Source organism: Chlamydotis macqueenii, chromosome 12 (assembly GCF_036417535.1).
Source record: "Chlamydotis macqueenii isolate bChlMac1 chromosome 12, bChlMac1.mat, whole genome shotgun sequence".
Taxonomy (NCBI): Eukaryota; Metazoa; Chordata; class Aves; order Otidiformes; family Otididae; genus Chlamydotis; species Chlamydotis macqueenii.
In genome coordinates, this window is record NC_141567.1 from 8282992 (window position 1) to 8300514 (window position 17523).

Here is a 17523-nt window from a genome sequence, read left to right on the forward strand (position 1 = left end):
ACCGACCTTAGCTCTTGATACAAGATGGATGTGGAGTTTTTTTCCATCTCAAAAGTAATCTCAAAAGACAAAAACAAACACTTTTGGAAAAAGAAGCAACAATTACATGTGTCCACATTAACAACACATTCAGCCTCAAAACCAGTATATGGGGCTTTCTAAACTCTTACAATATCCAAACTAATTTCATCAGGAGTCAGGTGTTATTCATTTTATCTGCTAGACACATGAACAGCAACTGCACAATTGACAAAACCCCCACCAAAAAATCAATTGGGAAAAGTATTCAGAGAGAATGCTTCCAAGTAACAACCAACTACAGAAAACACTAAACAAACACTACAAATCAAAATTAAAAAGTGCAGAAATCAGGAAAATCCTAGTGGTCAGCATTAAGGAGGGTTTGTGATGACAAAATAAGCACTTATTTAGACTCAAAAAGCCTCTGTGCTTGTTCACAACGCCCTTAACTACCCATGCCCTTTGGTACTGCAGATCTCCAATTTAGCAAGTACTTTACCGTCACTTAGCAACTGTAACTGGTTTTCCGAAAAGGAAGCTTTTGGGGTTTGTTCACGTCATCTCTGAGCAGACATCAAAAGACAAATCTATCCTACGCTGCAGGTTTCATCTATCTCCATCCGCCAGGAACATGCCCATATCAATGGCCACATGCATCTGCGGGCTCAAGCAGATCCACACTACGGCCGTTTTTCATAGAAGAAGACACTAGCTTTGGCTTCCAAAAAGCAGGGTCACACACACTCTCCATCCAGCCCATCAGCTCGTGCCCAAGGCCAGGGCCTCTCACCAACCCCTTTTCACCTTTTATATCTATACTGGAGCTAAGAGAGGTTTGATCTCGGACAGTCACTTTGACAAAATATTTCAAGTCCATGGAGTGCCTCGCATGCTGGCCTGAAAATCAGGCTTTCCTTTATCTCCTTGGGAAAAGTAAGTACATGTCCAGAAAAGAAAGCAGTGCCCTTGGCTCAAGGATGCAGGAATTCCCTGGAAGACTGTAGCTGGTGGCTAACGATGCCCCAGCAGCTGGACGCTTACACAATGTCCCATGATAACAGGCATCCAGTCTCTCTGGCACAAAATGTCCCTACCCCAGGCCCACTGCAGATGCCAGGTTAAGAAGGCAATAATCAGGAGCAGAGCAGGAAGCCCCATGCCCCAGGATTTGTGCCAGAAAATTGTCTTTTGGTTAAAAGCTAACGAATTGGGCAGGCTCCAGCTGTGTGCTGCTGGAGCATGCAGCTTGCCCCCCAAATTCTGTAGAAAGGAAAATGTGCGCCAGGGAAATGTTGGGCCGGTTATTGGACACTGAAACCCACCATCTGCCCGTTAGGAGCTCGCCCCATCCTGCGCTGGCGCCATTGCACATCCCTGCACCTTCACTTTTCCTTCTCCCCTCCTTTACCACCTCTTCCTCCCTTTCTCCATCAGCATCCCCATTGCCAGCCTGGACAGGTGCTTTAGGGATCCCTTTCCACAGGGAGCAGAGGGAAAAGGTGGCAGGAGGCGACGACACTCACATGTAGCGCAGGTGAGGGTTCTTGGCGAAGGCGCGTGGCTGGATGTTTCGTAGTCCTGAGTTCCTGATTGTCCTGCAAAGACATGCGGAAGGGCAGCAATGGAGTCAAGGTGGAAAACTGCTCTAAAACCCCCGCGATCAGCACTGGGAGCACTCAATTCCCTCCCCGAGAGGCACATCTCTCCCCAGAGAGCCTCTGTGAGTTACAAGCAAAGAGGAAATTGGGCTTTTCAGTTCCATCTGATATGGTGACAGCACAGGCTGAGCACACAGAGGCTGCTGGGAGAGGCTCTCCCCCGTCACCCAACAAGGCTTGTTGGGGTGGCCTGGAGCATCTCCTACTCCTCTCCCTCCATCTTCACAAGCAGCACTGCCCGGCCCCACAGCAAACCTAACCCTCACCAGCACTGCCACCTCCCCTCCTTCAAACCTGAGAGAAAACCCCTCTCCTTGCAGCTCTGATAAGGAGGGGCGAGTATTTTGCGTAGGCGGTTACAGACACTGAAGTGGGAATCCTCTTCCCACCCTGTTTTGGAGAAGCTCTATCAGCACTATGACCAGGATTTATCAATATCTGCTGCAGATAAAAGTATGTCCAACTCAATAGCTGCTTTCTTAGGTGAGAAGAGAACAGTAGCCAGCCTGCTTACAAGGAGGGTGTGTGTGTGTGCATGTGTGTTAAAAGTAGAGCTTGCTAGGGTTTGGTTGTTGAGTGCTCAGCAATGTACCCCTCTCCTCCAGCCCATGGGCAAGCTGCACCTACTGTCAAGTTGCCAGTGAAACACATTAGCAGAGTCTCCATTTAACCCTAAGCAACACTGTGCATGTCACACAAGCAGCACCCAGAGCACTCCCAGCTCCAGGAGTGGGAATTGAGAGACTGGGTGGTATCCTCACTCGGCCAGGCTTCCCAAGCGCCTGACAAGTCCCTTCAATCTCACGGACCTCAGTTTCCCCTCCATGACGCACACTGTTGACCTCTCCCAGTGCTTAGAGGGTCGTGCAGGGAGATGCAATTCCCTTATCGTGCAGTACTGCTGTGACAGCAACTGCACTAAATGAGGACCAACAGTCCGGCACTGGGGGATCAGCGGAGACAGCTGGAATTTCACATTGTGGGGCTGAAATGATTCAGTACAACCCACAAGCTCAGAACAAGAACACAAGGGGAGAAGAGAGGTCAGGGCTAATGTGCGTTAACAGACCTATCAGGAGCTAGCAATCTTTCTTCTCTCAGACACAGCAAGGGCCAAAAAGCACTTCATTTCCATTTTGCAGAGTCTCGTGGCAAAATACAGCAGAACCAGTAGCTTAAACAGGCTCTGAACACCACAGTGTCGAGACTGGGGATGGAGGGAACCTGCAGGTCTTTGCTAGAAGGAACGGGCTGCCCAGTGCTCTTCTCCTCCCTGATGCGCAGGACATACTCACAGCCTCTGGAGTCCTGTGTACAGCTCCATGTCGACAGCATTCAGCGTCTGCAAGTTCTTCCAGTTCTCTATATGTCTGTGGAGAAGAAGGAAAGGCTGAGGAGTGGCACAACCAGATCGTCCCTCTGCCTCCACAGGGGACAGCACACAGCCCACGCACCTCATGCCCTACCAGCCAGCCCCACACCTCTTCCCATATTCCTTCAGCCAAAACCTTCTTGCAACAGCTCTGGGGATTAGACCTGCTCAGGCTTCAGCATCTGCACCCTCAGATGCATACAGCACACACCACGCTACCAAAACAAGCAGTTTCTCATGCTGCTTTTCGTTCTGTTTTCTCAGCGTTTCAAGAAAGCTGAATAACATGGTTTTACCTACAGTTTCAAGTGTGGAACACACAACCAACCCATTGAACATCCTTGGCCAAGTCATTGTCCCTCTCTGCACACATCGCTGAAACAAAGACATGATTGAGACAGCTCACACAAAAGAAGTGAAAGCAAATAAAACCTCTCAACAAAAGCTTGGAGGCTAAATGGGAAAAAAAAAAGTCATATCTATCCAGTCTCTTACTGGGGTTGGCAAACAAGGTCCTAGTCTTTGCTGGTTGGAAGGGCTGCCGGCAGGAGAGCACCAAACCTGGTTTCGAAACGGTGCCTTTATTATAAATTCCTCAGTCGCCCGGGGCGCCCTGGCAGGTATGTTATAGAGAACAAAAACAGAAATACATCTGTCACCACGGGATTGTTATTCAGTAAATATTAGAGCTGCAGGAAGGTGACAGATCGACAGCTCCAGAGAACGGGATCCCGTTATCAGCTGCGCAGGAGCGATGCTGGCAGCAGTGTGGCCGGTTGGCCTCTACTAACAAGCTGCAACACTGCCTGATGGGGAGGGAGCTCAGTTCTCATCTTCCAGGCGGTCCTTGGCCGGTTCAGGCTTTCTCTCAGTCTGAACTCGGCCACCTTCCCACCAGAAAGAACAAACATTTGAGAGGGTCTTTGCTGGGGAGCAGGTGGAGATGATCCTCTCTGAAAGTGTGCACCCCAGCTCACATCTGCCCTGACACAATAGTTGGCTTTGGGTTCAGCCCAAAGTAACACAGGTTTGGGGTGATAAGCCAACATTGAGAACCATCCCTTCTAGGCAAGAAGGTTGCAGGCCCTCATGTGGTGGTGCAGAGGGTAAGCAGAAGAGGGACCTTTGAGCACTTCCAGACCAGTCACAGGGGCCATACGTTCCTCCTCCAGCACTCACTACGCCTTGTGCTTGCACAAGAACAGATGAATTGGCATGACAGAAATATATGGACTTATTTGAGCCATACCCCAAATATCATCTAGTTCAAGAAAGAAAAATACAAAGCCTGGTCTAAACCTAAACATATTTCTCTGCGCTCACCACGCAGATCCAAGAAAAGCACAGACCTGCAGGAGTCACCTCTGCTTTCCACATGTTCCATAATTGCCTGCACACCCCGAGGGGTTAGCGTGAGAACGCAGCATAAGCTCCCAACCGGCTGCTGCATGACAGTGTAAGTTATGGTTCATCCTCAATGACCTGCTCATCAGCTTGGATCGCCTGTGTCCCAGACAGAATGAGAAACAGGACATTATTACAGGCATTTCGTATTCCCTGCAAACACTTGCAGAACAAGGCACAGACTGGGAGGCGTCAGTCAAGAAATTTGACAGCTCACTGCTGAGACAGGGCAGGACTGCGAGTTCACATCCAGGGTCACAAGATTGCAGGGCTGAACAAGGCTAGAAACACCAGCTGAAAACATTTCCCACCTGCAGCTCCTGCAACCCAAATGAGAAGATCCTCCAAGAGAAAGATGATGGGAAGAAGCAGGAATGGGATGATGTGGGTCTACCAGCCAGGCACGCTGGAGCTACAGCATCTGAGCAATGACCTTCAGGGAGGGATGGAGCAGCCACTAGCTGGGAGCTATGGAGCAACCACAGCTGGGATGAAGGTGGCAGCCAGATTGGCTCTTGTTTTACTGATTGTGTTTGCTTAAAAAAGTCAAGGTTATTTTTGACCCGACACTCAAAGCCATGTGGGCAGCATTCTAGAAGAGGTAGGAAAAGATCTGAGTTTTTTCCCCAGCAACATGCACAGGCACGATTTTCTGATGACTCAGCACTGAGGTAAGAGGTCTTGGAGATCCCCCCCCCCACCCCGCCCCATGGCTAAGCCCCCCAGAAGTGACATTACACTAGACTGTAAATACGACTCCACAACCTGTGTTCCAGCCTCCCAAACAAAGCCCATGGGCTTCCTGAGCCAGAAATGCTTTGGTGTGTTATTTGACACAGACACACAACACCCATGAAGGAAGAGACAAGAGAAGCAACAGTGGGAACCAATACACACGCACACACTTACGTATGGGATAATCCCCCAGCCCAAGAGCTGCTTTATGTAGAGCGCAATACAGGGAAACACCGTCATCTTCAATTAGGTGCATGGGTCAGCAAGGGACTTTGAGTCCTTTTGAGCCACACAGACACTTCCCTTCTCATGGACTCGCGGAAATGGTTTTTCCTCCTTTTTCTTCTCTGATTTTTCCAACTTAACAGGAGTTGCATCCTTGCTCCTAGAAGTGGCAAATCGTTCTTGGTGCACAGGCACCACAAAGACACACCAGCAAAACCATTTTATCCGGTTCCCTGTTGCTTTGGAAAGAATAGTACAACTTCATGCCGGCTAGGTTTGCCTGAAGCCACTTTAAAAACAAAACAGAAATGTATCTTATCCTGAAAGCTCAAGGACTCAAGCTGTGATTGTGAAATGGCTAGTGGTTACACAGGAAAGCAAACCAACCAAGTAAGGAAACTTCACACCTAAAACTTAAGTCCCTCTTTATGTCCTTCACTATCTCAGTTCTTCCTCTTTTCCTTTCAGGGTTTTGCTTGCCCTAGAAATTTTATGTCCTCTTAATTGTTGACGAAGACTGAGACCTTTCCTTCTCCTCTGTCTTGGTTCATTAACCTGGCAGGAACAAAGGCACTGGGTTGACACCAAATACAGATGTGACAACTCCCAGCCCTGCCCTGGTCCCTGCAGTCAGGCTTTGAGGTCTGAATTACTGTCAGCGGGTTACTCCCTCCTCCCTGCAAATGTCTCTAAATACATATTCCTGTGGCATTCCTCTGTTATTGCTAAGGTAAGCTGCTCTCCTGCAAGAGGCAGTAGCTTCAAGACCAATACTATACTTCACAAATCCTGAAGTGTTCATATATACAGATCCACCTAAACTCATTTCCAGCTTCTAATCAAGACCATACAAGATGCATCGCTAACACAGATGAGATTGCTCACTTTTGAGGGGGCACGGTGCAGAGAGGGAAGTGGTTGTTTGTTTAAATACTTGCTTTTTTCTCATACTTCTTGTCTGTTTGGAGGGTCCTGCTGGTCCAGGTCTCCTCACGCTACAGGGTTGCCTTTATACATATCAAAGTCCACCATAGGAGTAGCTTGGGCTCTGCCATCCCAACTTACGCTGAAATGCTGTGCCAGAGCTCTCCTGCTCTTCTCATTTCTTACCCACAAGCATTTTATATCCCATTTTCTCTTGTGTCAAAACTGTCTTTGCTTAAGCAGCTCTTTTCCTTCCCCAGCATTTCCTCCTCCCTCCTTCACAAATGAGAGCCAGACCCACCCACCTATCATTTCTGAGTTCCACGAGGCCAGCTCTTCTAAAGCAGCGTGTCTGTACCAAGCAGTGAAGTGCAAGGCAAATTGTCTCAAGTGCCTTGAAGAGACACTAACTCAAATCCCAGAAGTGATGCAGATATATTGCTGAGGCAGAGTCCTGGCGGAGAGGTTATTTTGCTTCTGGTTTCAGACCCAGCACAACTGGCACTCAGGTGACCTATGCAAGTCAGACCACTGTGATGGACAACGATTCTGTTTTATTCATCAGCCTATTTAAGTCCCTTTTTCTTGAATAAGAGTGACCAGAAACACAGAGCAGTCTCCAGGATGTCTCACTTGTACAGCAGCATGAGCAATGCCCCAGTTACACTGGAAACACCTTGACTTGCAGCCTGAGATCATACCAGCCTTTCTCACAGTCCCATCAGCATGGTGGCTTGTTTTCACCCCATAACCATGCACTGTATCAGGCACTTCTACCCACCAGGTCATTTCCAACTGACATGATTTCTTAGCTGGCAGCAAAAGTCTCCGTTACACTCACATTCATCCTGCTTTGCATTACAGACTCTCATCTTGGTTTTGATGCTGCAGCTCTTCCCCTTGGCCATCCCCATCCCACTCTATGCTCCCACTGTGCCAGCAGCGAAGTCCACAAACACGCTCCTGCCTTTTGTGACAGTGTCCTCAACAAAAGCAGGAGCCAACATCACCTCCAAGGAACCTCAGCAGTTATCTCTTCTTGCAACACCTCACACCACCACTTCTCCTTTACCCAGCTCTTCCTGCTACAGCTGGGCCATACTGTGTCTTCTCCAGAAAAACAAACCACTCAAGATGTAATGCAGCAGCATATTAACCTCTCACCATGAAGTCATGTCTCTGCTGAGGAGATAAGTCACCTTTCCAAAGATATGGAGTTATCCTGACAAATGCTAACTTCAGGAGGTCAACCGTGCATAGTTTCTCAGCCTCCATGTACCAACAGCCATACCTTTACAATCTGTTGAAAGCCTCATAGACCACTGAAGTCAGAAAAATGGTCTTGCATGCTGTGTCCTAGTCAAGAACAAACTCATGAAGCATGAAGTCCCGTTTGCCAGCTCCACAGCTCACAAGCATCCTTGTCTCACTCACAGATCCCAGGGCACCATCTGAAGCCAGTAAGGTGGCAGGCATCTTTGCCCCCGCATCACACAGACACACAGAGAGAGATCAGCTGTCTCATTGACTATATGATCACCAAGTCACAGGGTTTAGGTTTCAGCTCATCTCCAGAAGTGCCAAGACCTTGCCCACTTGTTGGAAGGGGACCAGTAGCCACCAAATGTGAAGGAACAGTGGGTTCTTTCATTCCCAGCTCACCATGCAAGGAGGTATTTGACAACACAGGCTGGTGTCACCTTATTGAGACCGCAGAGCAAACCTGCACAGCTCCGTGTGCTCCCCTTCCAGTCCAGGGTCAACGCAGCAAGGGAAACTAGAATATCCACTGGGATTTAAAGATGCTCAGGCTCATTTTGTCCCATGTGCACAAGGCAGAGGTGAAAAACAGCCTCTTATGCCAATTTATTAAGTGATTAGCTTGAGGCTACTTAATGTGTCTGGCCTTCCTTCACCCTCCTCATACAACAAGGGTAATATTTATCTAATCTCTCTCAGCTTTCCAAGCACCGCGGTCAATAGCTAAAAAAGGGACTCGATAAGCGCCAAGTATTATATAGCATGTGTACACATGGGCAACCCAAATCTACGTCTAGCCCAGACCAGAGAGGAGCGACTTTTCGTCAGGATGCCATCAGCTCCATTCACTGCAGATGACACGTCCCCGTTAGAGCCATGCCGTGCAAGTGCCACCACTCATGTTTGGATGCTGGGCAGTGAATAAATTGTGCTCCAGCAAGCAGGCAGCACCCCTACACACACACAATTATACCTATATATCGGAAAGGCAAGCAGAGCATTCGACTCCTCTCTCTTGTAGGGCAACAGGAAAATTGATTCGTCATCCAGTCGTATTATACCTCACAATCCAGACAGAAGCATTAGCTTTCAATTACCTGATATGTTTAGCATTATAAACAAACCTCCTGGCACGCCAACTCCAAACCACGTAAATATGAATTTGATTGCAAGGGGGGAATAGAGAGAAGATGTCTCCTAAAACCCTTGACAAGTAAGACCCGCCTCCTGCAAGCAGAGGTGCTCCAGATGTTCATGGGAAGCCCTGGAGGCTGGAAAATCCACGGCACTGGGGCAGGTCCCACACCTCAGGGGAAAGCACAGCTACAGCAAGGACTGCTGGCTGCTTGTATCCATCCCTCGCACCCCACACATGGCTGAGGAAGCCATAAAGGAATCAACCATCTTTCACAGTATTATAAGGCACTTATCGCATCCATTTAATAACCAGAGGCACAAATTACTTGATTCCCTCAATATGGAAGTTATAAAAGTGAATTGGTAACTAAACATTAAAGGAAAGTGAAGCTGGATAGAGACTTATGAGGGCAATATTTTCCCCATTTAAAGCATGGGCTTCCCCTTCCCAAAAGCACATGGAAAAGTCACCCAGCGGCAGATAAGTTTGCATCGTTAAGGATAATTTGAGGTCAGTGGGAAAAGGAGGGGGGGGAGAAAGCAAATCCAGCTTTGCAGAAACAATTATGAGCATAACCCCACAGTGTAATTGTGATTTGTCAAGGTAATGATCATAAAGCACACCACTGCGAACACAGCTCCCTCTGCATTAGCAGATCTTGCCGAGGCCACGTAGGGATTTGTGGGTGCTGCAGGGGATGTTCTGGGGATACAGCCCATGGGTCCAGCCACATCCAACCCAACAATCCAAGCTGGCCCCCCCAGAAAGGCTAGGAAAAGGAAAAAGCCCCGACTCCTCACTGGCTGGGGAGGGTGTGGGAATGATACAGCCCTGCACAAGCCACAGCAGCGTGGTGTCTCAGCAGCCTTCCTGGAGAAACCCAACTGCTACACACCACAGGCAACCCACAGGGCATGAGGCATTCAGAAGATGATGTCCCCGGCAACCCACAGGGCATGAGGCATTCAGAAGATGATGTCCCCCATGGGACATCTTTCAGACAAGCCCAGACGAGCTTCACGCTCACCCCAACAGCATCTGCCTGGTCCCAGGTCAGCTACGAGCAACTGCTAGGTGCAGAAGAGCTGCTGCTGCTGCCCTAACAAGACTGCCATGTGAAGACACCCTACTGTGGAAGAATCCCTGAGAAACAGCTTTAAGCTCTGCTGAAACATGTTTTTTCCAGGCACTACTATTAAGCAACGCTGCCTGGCACCCACAAGGATGCAGAGGAGCTGTACCTAAAGGAGAATGAGAAAGTGCCTGCATTTATAAAACAGACAGCAGTGCCACCACGACCAGGGCCTCATCCTTCACTTTTGTCCCTGAGGACGAGACCCGCTCACGCACCCGTGTTCATCCATTTCCCCTCTATGACCTCTGCAAGCCTCCAGCTCACTCCGGAGCAGCCGCCACATCCGACACCAGCTCTGGCTGGTGACTTACGGAGCAGAAAGCATCCCTTCCAGGGACAATGTGTCAGTATTACTAGAGGACAGCAGGCTGCCTGGACCCAACATGGACAGATTGCTGCAGCACAGAGGAAGCAGTATGTTCCTGTTATTGGACACTACATCCAAGGTTTTTCAGTGCAGGAAGAGTTATACCCAGTCACTTGCTTTCAGAAAGGAAGAAAAAGCTGCAAGTGGGACAGCAGAGCTGAAAAAGTGCTGCGGGCACCAGTGCAACTGCCATCACAACAAATATTCTGCTTAACATCCCATCACTATTACTCAGCTAGCGCTTGGAGAAACCAGCACTGGGGTCCAGAGCAAGAACTGAGGTGCCCAAAATGACCCCAGAGCTAAAGAAACTTTATTTATCAGACATTAGCAACAGCGCAAAAGCTCCAGGAGGAAATTCTCAAGGGCCGCAACATCTCCTGAACCGGGAGCAGGGTTGGGGGGACGGTGACCTTGAACCCCTCTATGGCTCCTTGCCTGCCATCGCAGCACCTTTCAGCTGCTGCAGACTCTCTCCCCATCTCTTTCCTGGTCATCGCCTGTCGCTATTGACCCTTGCAGAGTCCTGGACAACAGTGTCAACCCATGCATGTCAAATCACAATGTATCCCCAAAACAGCCATGCAGCTGGCTGGAACAAGAGGGCAACCCAAACAGGCAAAAAAAAAAAAAAAAAAAAGAAAAATTCCCCTGGAAGTTTTACACCAAGTGCAAACCTCAAGGTGAGGCTTCATGGGCCACCGGAGACAAAAAGAGCTCCCATTTTTAGGCACTCCCCAGGCACCTGCCATGCCAAAGGAAAGGATGCTTTTATCCATAGGATTTCATATGCAGTGAGAGCCAGCAGCGTGCAGCGTTTTGTAGTCTTTAAAGATCAAACGGCATTTTAGAGAGGAAGCAGCACCCTGGTCAAAATCAGCTTCAGTAATCATATTCTGCCTTATTAAACTCTCCCTGTAACTTCAAACTGGAGGTCAGATTCCCTCACATTCCGTCTCCAAATAGGTCTGGGGCTTTTCAGAAATTAATATATATATATATATATATATACACACACAAAAATATATAAAAATACAGGCAGAGCTGCCAAGCTCTGCTCCAAAGGCAGAGCATTTGCATTTGTCTCCTGGAGTGCACAGTGCCTACACACATTAGAAAGACAAGGAGATGTACTAAAGGTATGGGATCACTAGAGCTCAGCTTGGCAAGAATAACTCTTACTACAGAGTAGAGCCAAAGAGCATATGGTGGAAAGGAGCCCCCCAAAAAGGCTCAGGACCTTGGTGATGGGCAAGACGATGTCCTGATGGACCATATTAGCTCAGCTAAGACCTGAAGGGGAGCGTTGCCAGCCACATGCATTGCACTTCATGCTGTGCTTGAAGACAGGAAAATGGATGGAGGAGGAAAAGGAGAAAATAAAATCTCCCACGAACTGGCTGTTATTGTGATATACCGCACTGGGAATAAGGAGGCAGGCGTGAGAGTCCAGCAAGAGCAGACTCGAAAGCCAAGGATGGTGCTGCACAGGCACCATGGCGGGAGGGGTCTGCAGCCCTTAATCCAGACCCACTGCCTTTCCTGGCCCTGCCTGCTGCCACCCACCCACACAAACCCACAAGCACGCTTTCTAAAACCGCAGCCTCCACGGGAGCCTAAATTCAGGAGCTTTTTCCATCCACACCAGCTTCATCTCAAATCCTGTTTCAATGTAGCTGCACAGTTTCGGGCACATCCTTCCCACTGCTCCTGTGCCTGGATCCCAAAAGCAGCACGGAAACCAGGGCTTGGAGCTACAAACCTCGGGTGCCAAAGGGTCCCTCTGCTTCTGTATGGTCACAGCTCGTTAGCAGCCGAATCCAGTGTCCTCCTTCAGTCCCCCATCCCATTTTATCCTCCTCCACTCTCCCGCAGCTTCACCACCCCCATAGCACAGCTCATCCCATTTCCAGCTTTCCCACACACCCCAAACACCAGGAAAGCTGCTGCCGGAACAAGTGGAGGGTAGAGCCAATCTTTCTTGGACTCAGACCCCGCTCCCACGAAGCGTTTGTTTTTCCAAACAGCTCCCAAGGAGCCTGAACTTTGATCCTCCAGCGTTTTGGCTCCTCAGATGTTTATGAAGCTCAAACAAGCGGGCAGCAATGCCCAGCTGGTCTGGCCACAGGCCAGCATCCCAGCTGCTTTGCTCAGGATGGCCACGAGCAGAGAGGCTCCAACCTGCAAGATCTACCAGGGTCCCCGGTACCCTCACGGCTCAGCAGATGTGCCTGCCCAGCCCGCAAGCTGCTGCCCATAAAACCAAAGGACCAGGCAAGCGCTCCATGGAGTTTATTTTGAGCCAACTGCCATGACCCCCGCCCCCAGGCTTGTAAATAAATCACAGCCAGCTCCGCCCATCCTCCCCAGCAGCAATGGAGGGGCTCCTCCAGCACCCACCAGGAGGGCTCAGTCTCCTTCTCCCAAACCAGGAAAAAAAAACCCTCCCCCTTTTTCCTCCCCAAGCTTCTCCTACAGACCCACTTACTCCTATTGCAGAGGTGTAAGGGCAGAAGCATCACTCAGGAGCAGGGGGATGCACACATCAAGACGTGGTGATTCGGAGCTCTAGGCTTCCGAAAATAGCAGATATTTTGCGGGAAGTCAGCTGGCTCCAAAAAGGAAAAGCTAACCAGCACACCTATAAACATGACATAGGCAGAGAAGGAAAGAAAGGAGAGCAGAGAGGGAACAGACACTTTAAAAGCTCCTCTCCCAATGTTCTACTTTGTTCATATAAATGTGGAAAAAAAAAAAAAGCACCTTGTAAAAATGTTATAGGAGAAGACACTCTGACAGCCAGAGATGCTGCTAACCAGGCTGTTGTGTTTGAGCTGATCCAGCTACGCAAACAGCAAATCTGGGGATGGTTTCTATCTTGTATCACAGCTCAGTCTGCCGTTCCTCTAGATAAAGGCATCACTGAATTACAGAAAAGCCTCTGCTCACCCAGCACTTCAACAGAGACTGCGCTCACAGCCAGGACTTGCCAGCATTCCAAAACCAGTCACCTCAACCAAGCCCCTGCCCTTTGCTCTCCATGGGCACTTCCTTCACTATGGCCAAAAGTGGGGTGAAACCCTCAAGCTCACGCTATCCAAGCGTGCTGCTGTTGAGCTGCACTGGCTGGTAGGCAAATACATTTTGCTTTACACCAGGAGCAAGGCAAGAGCATACAACTGGAGTTACTGCAGCTTGGCCAACTCATTAACCCAGCACTGGCATCCCCACCCTTCACTAGCAGGCTCTCCTCACACCATTTGAAGATGTTCTTCATCACCAGGGCTTGAGGGTTTGCATGGAGGTTTAAGGCCACAGCACTGAAAAGCAATGACATCCAGTCCCAGCTGAGCTGTGGCAGCCCACACGTGCCCCTCTCCATAGCCCAAGGCCATGTCCCCTTGGAAGAGACATGAGCATAGACATGATGAGCCTGATAGCTTGGTGCTCCTGCAAACAAGTCTCCTATTTCTGAAGCACTCCTAGTAGGCTGGCGTTAAAATGACAGGTATAAAATCTCACAAGAGCATTTGAGGGATCCAGAGGTCCTGCTCAGTTGTAATTGCGGAGAGGTAGCAAGCAAGGAAGCCAGGTTGCATCCCCTGACAGCACCTGCCCTTTCACAACTTGGGCTGAAGATGTATTTAACGGGACACATCTTTTTGGCACTGATTAGGGTCATGGAGCAGTTTCAAGGCCAGAAAGCAGATCATCAGATAAAGTCCTTCCAGGAAGATTTTGTTGTTGTTGGATTTTTACTTTTTTCCAAAGAATCACTCAAACTTTGTTTCTGCTCCTGGGCAGCTGGAGAGCCAGGAGGGTTCCAGTGCCAGCCCAACCTCAGAGCAAACTACACGAGCCCAGAGGGTTACCAGTGAAGGGAAGCTCATTCCACACAAAGAATACAGACATTGTCTGCCGCCAGCCCCAGGCAGCCCACCGGGGAGCACACTGGCTCGCTCGCAGCCAGCAGCAGCTGGGGCCCAAGACTTTGTGCCGCGTGCCAGGCTGGGGCTTACTGGGGACGGCAGCTGGCGGGGGACAGCCCTCCAGCACAACAGCTCCTTCTCCCTCTGCGGATATCGCAATGGGACAATGGGACAGAGAAGGGCTGCCTTCGTACTCCCTCCTCCTCTGCAGCAGGAGGGCTGGGACCAGGTGTCACCAGCCTACATGGTTGGCACCAACTCACCAATATGCCCTCAACCACAGCCTCCCCACACCAGCCTTGCATGATGCCCACCAAGACACCTTTGGGCTTGCTAGGCAACCAGCAGACCTGCCCAAAGCTCCACTGACAGCCCCGAACCCCAAGACACCATCAAACCACAGACACCCCCCAACAGCACTGGGTCAAGCCACTCTCCAGTCTCTCGTGCTGCAAGGCCAATGCCTGGATTCAGCGTCTGGGACAGCACAAACAGGGTCACTGTGCCAGGAATGCACTGTGCTGCATTCCCAAAGCTTTCCACCCCAGAAGCATAGTTTACAGCCCTTCTAGCTGTTTCCCTGGCTCCCAGCGAGGGCAGGAGGCAGAGGAGAAGGAAGCAGGATGGAACCAGAGGGGAGCGCCGGGCTTGGAGCCAGAGCAGCGCTGGGATGCTCACGGGCAGAAGCTGCAGCTTCCTCTCACAGGGCTCTGGGCCCTGTGGGAAAGCAGGGACAGGTGAAAGGCATCACCAGCTCCCACCCGAGCTGACACAGCCCTTAGCACCGCTGGAATCACCTCACCAGCAACAAGCATAGCAATGCCACCAGCTTGGGAAATCACCCCATGCACCGGCAGCTGCAGCATCCTCCGCGCCACTGAGAGCCGCATCACGTCGCCTCCATGCAGCACGGCCCCACACGCTCCTGCCCCTCCCCCAGCCCCAAAGCCCCAGCACGGCTGCCCCACAAGGGCATCCCAGCCCTCCCAAGCAGCACGGTGCAGGCACCAGCTCCAGCTTCCGTATTTCAGGTGGCAAGAGCATCAGGGCTGCTTGCAGGCTGCCTGGCCACAAGGTCCCACACAAATACACAGAGACAGGGAACCTTTCCCGGGTGAGAAGCAATATGCAATGCCCACACACGGACCAACAGCTTCTGCCCATGATGGTTTTCAGCTGGGTTGTTTTTGGTTTTTCACATCTTTCCCCTATCTCCCCTTTGAAAAAGCCTGTAGTTGCTATGGAAATAGTCTCATCAGTATGGGTGGAGCATAGCAGTACCAGCCAGAACTCCCTGTGGCTCCCAGTTGAGACCAGTGCCTGGGAACTGGCTGCACTGGAGGTTATCTCAAGCTGCACAGGAGATGCCCTGAGCTTAAAGCAGCACTTGGCAGTGACAGGTGAGTGAGATCCGTCTGGGAATCAAGCACAGGGACCTGCAATTCACCTAGGGATAAACGAGTTAAAAAAAAAAAAATGAGACATCCTCACGCTGGCTAAGGGACAAGAGGGTTATAAACAGCAAAAAGCCGCCATCGCCTCTAGCGATACCCTTGCTGCGAGAAGGAGGTGGCCACAGATGAAGGTAGCAGGAGCAGAGCTGAGCTCTGTCATTGACCCTGCTGCTGGTTCAATGCACCCCTCTGGGGAGGCTTCTGCCCCACCTCTGCTCCCACCTCTGATAGCAAGCTAATAAGCAAGGTGCAAATGGCAACAGCCAAATGCTGTGAAGAGGGGTGGAGAGCAGAGCAAGAATGTTTCTCATGCGGCAAAGAGACCAGCGTGTGGAGCAATGCTATGTGTCCCAATGGACCCCCCTTCACCCACCGAGCTGCCCCCTCCCATCTGAGTCCTGTGGCTGCAGACGACTCAGATTTTACACCATGAGAGGATTCCTTGCTGAAAACACTGGCAGGGGCTTTGCAGGCAACGGATCATCCTTTACCACTGGAGCTTGAAGCAAGGTTCCTGGGCACCAGAGACCAGCTAGGTGGGAAATGTGTCTTCTCCATAGGAGTGGACAGCAGGCCGGCAGCGCTTAGTGCACGAGGTGCTACTGTCATGCTGGCAGAGGCAGCGCATCTGGCATTAACCCTGGATGTAGGGCAAGTGCTAGGGACCCGTCTCCATCACACCACCCATCTGGGAGAGAGGACATGACACCCTGTAAACAGTATGGAGCCCGTGCACACCACCTCCTGCCTCCAGCCATGCTGAGTAGCTGTATTCAAGCTGCTGGTGTCCATCACCTTGTCACCAGCTCCAGTTCATGACAAATGGCAGCTCCTTTTGCAATGACAGCAGCTCTCCCAGCTGCAGGATGCAAAGGCAGGTGTCTGCCACTGCTGAGGGCTGTCTCCAGCCATTCCCATCGTGAGATCACTTCATAAATGGCAGTTTAACCCTGATGCATCCTGCTGACACAGCAATGAGTTTCTGAGCTGTGTGGTGGACAGCCACATCACCAAACCCTTGTCAGCAATCATCATGGACCACTACATGTGAAACTCCTGTCACAACATCATTGCACCCTTGGCAATGAACAGGCTACAGATGTTTCCCCAGCCATTTGTTTCCTAGAGACATTTTCCTCCATTCAACATTTATGCCAGCATGCAGATCTCACCAAGCTTCGCCATCCTCCCCCACCAGAGCTGTCACGCAGCACATCCTGCCCTCTGCTCTCAGTCCTGCCTGCAAAGGGGGAAGCATATGGGCAGCACCACCACAGCACCGTGAGGCACTACAGAAAATCCAGTCGAGCTGACATGTTATTGGTGCCCGGGTGGATCCGAGCACAGCATGGAGCATTGCTGGATCCTGCCAGTCCTTACAGGTACACAAGCCTAATTAAAGGTCTAAATAACAATTTGCATCATCAAACTGCAAGGGGCACATCTGCCTTGGGAGCCATCCACATCTTCAGTCTTGCTAGATCCTGAATGCTTTCCCAAAATAACATAATCATGAAGGCTGGAAAAGACCTCTAAGCTCATCAAGTCCGACTGTCAACCTAACACCATCATGCCTACTAAATCATATCCTGAAGTGCCACGTCCTGAGTGCGCTCCCAGGCCCCTTTCTGCTGGACAGCTTTCCAGCCAGTCTTCCCCAAGACTGTAGCGTTGCATCGGGTTGTTGTGACCGAAGTGCAAGACCCAGCACTTGGCCTTATTGAACCTCATATGATTCACCTCAGCCCATCAGTCCAGCTTGCCCAGGTCCCTCTGCAGAAGCTTCCTAACCTCAAGCAGATCGACACCCCTGTCCAATTTGGTGTCACCTGCAAACTTACTGAGGGAGCACTCAACCCCCTCATCCAGATAGTTGATAAAGATATTAAACAAGACTGGCC

General features: G+C 50.4%; 1 protein-coding gene across 5 annotated transcripts in view; it reads right to left on the reverse strand.

The window, feature by feature from the left end:
- Positions 1-17523, reverse strand: part of NTRK3 (neurotrophic receptor tyrosine kinase 3) — a 222041-nt gene that overhangs the window by 184402 nt on the left and 20116 nt on the right. For all 5 annotated transcript variants that reach the window (XM_086757138.1, XM_086757137.1, XM_086757141.1 and 2 more), the window contains 2 exons: positions 2975-3049; positions 1545-1616 (listed from right to left, as the gene is read on the reverse strand). In XM_086757138.1, the coding sequence (XP_086613264.1) occupies positions 1545-1616; positions 2975-3049 (147 nt within the window). The remainder of the gene's footprint in view (positions 1-1544; positions 1617-2974; positions 3050-17523) is intronic.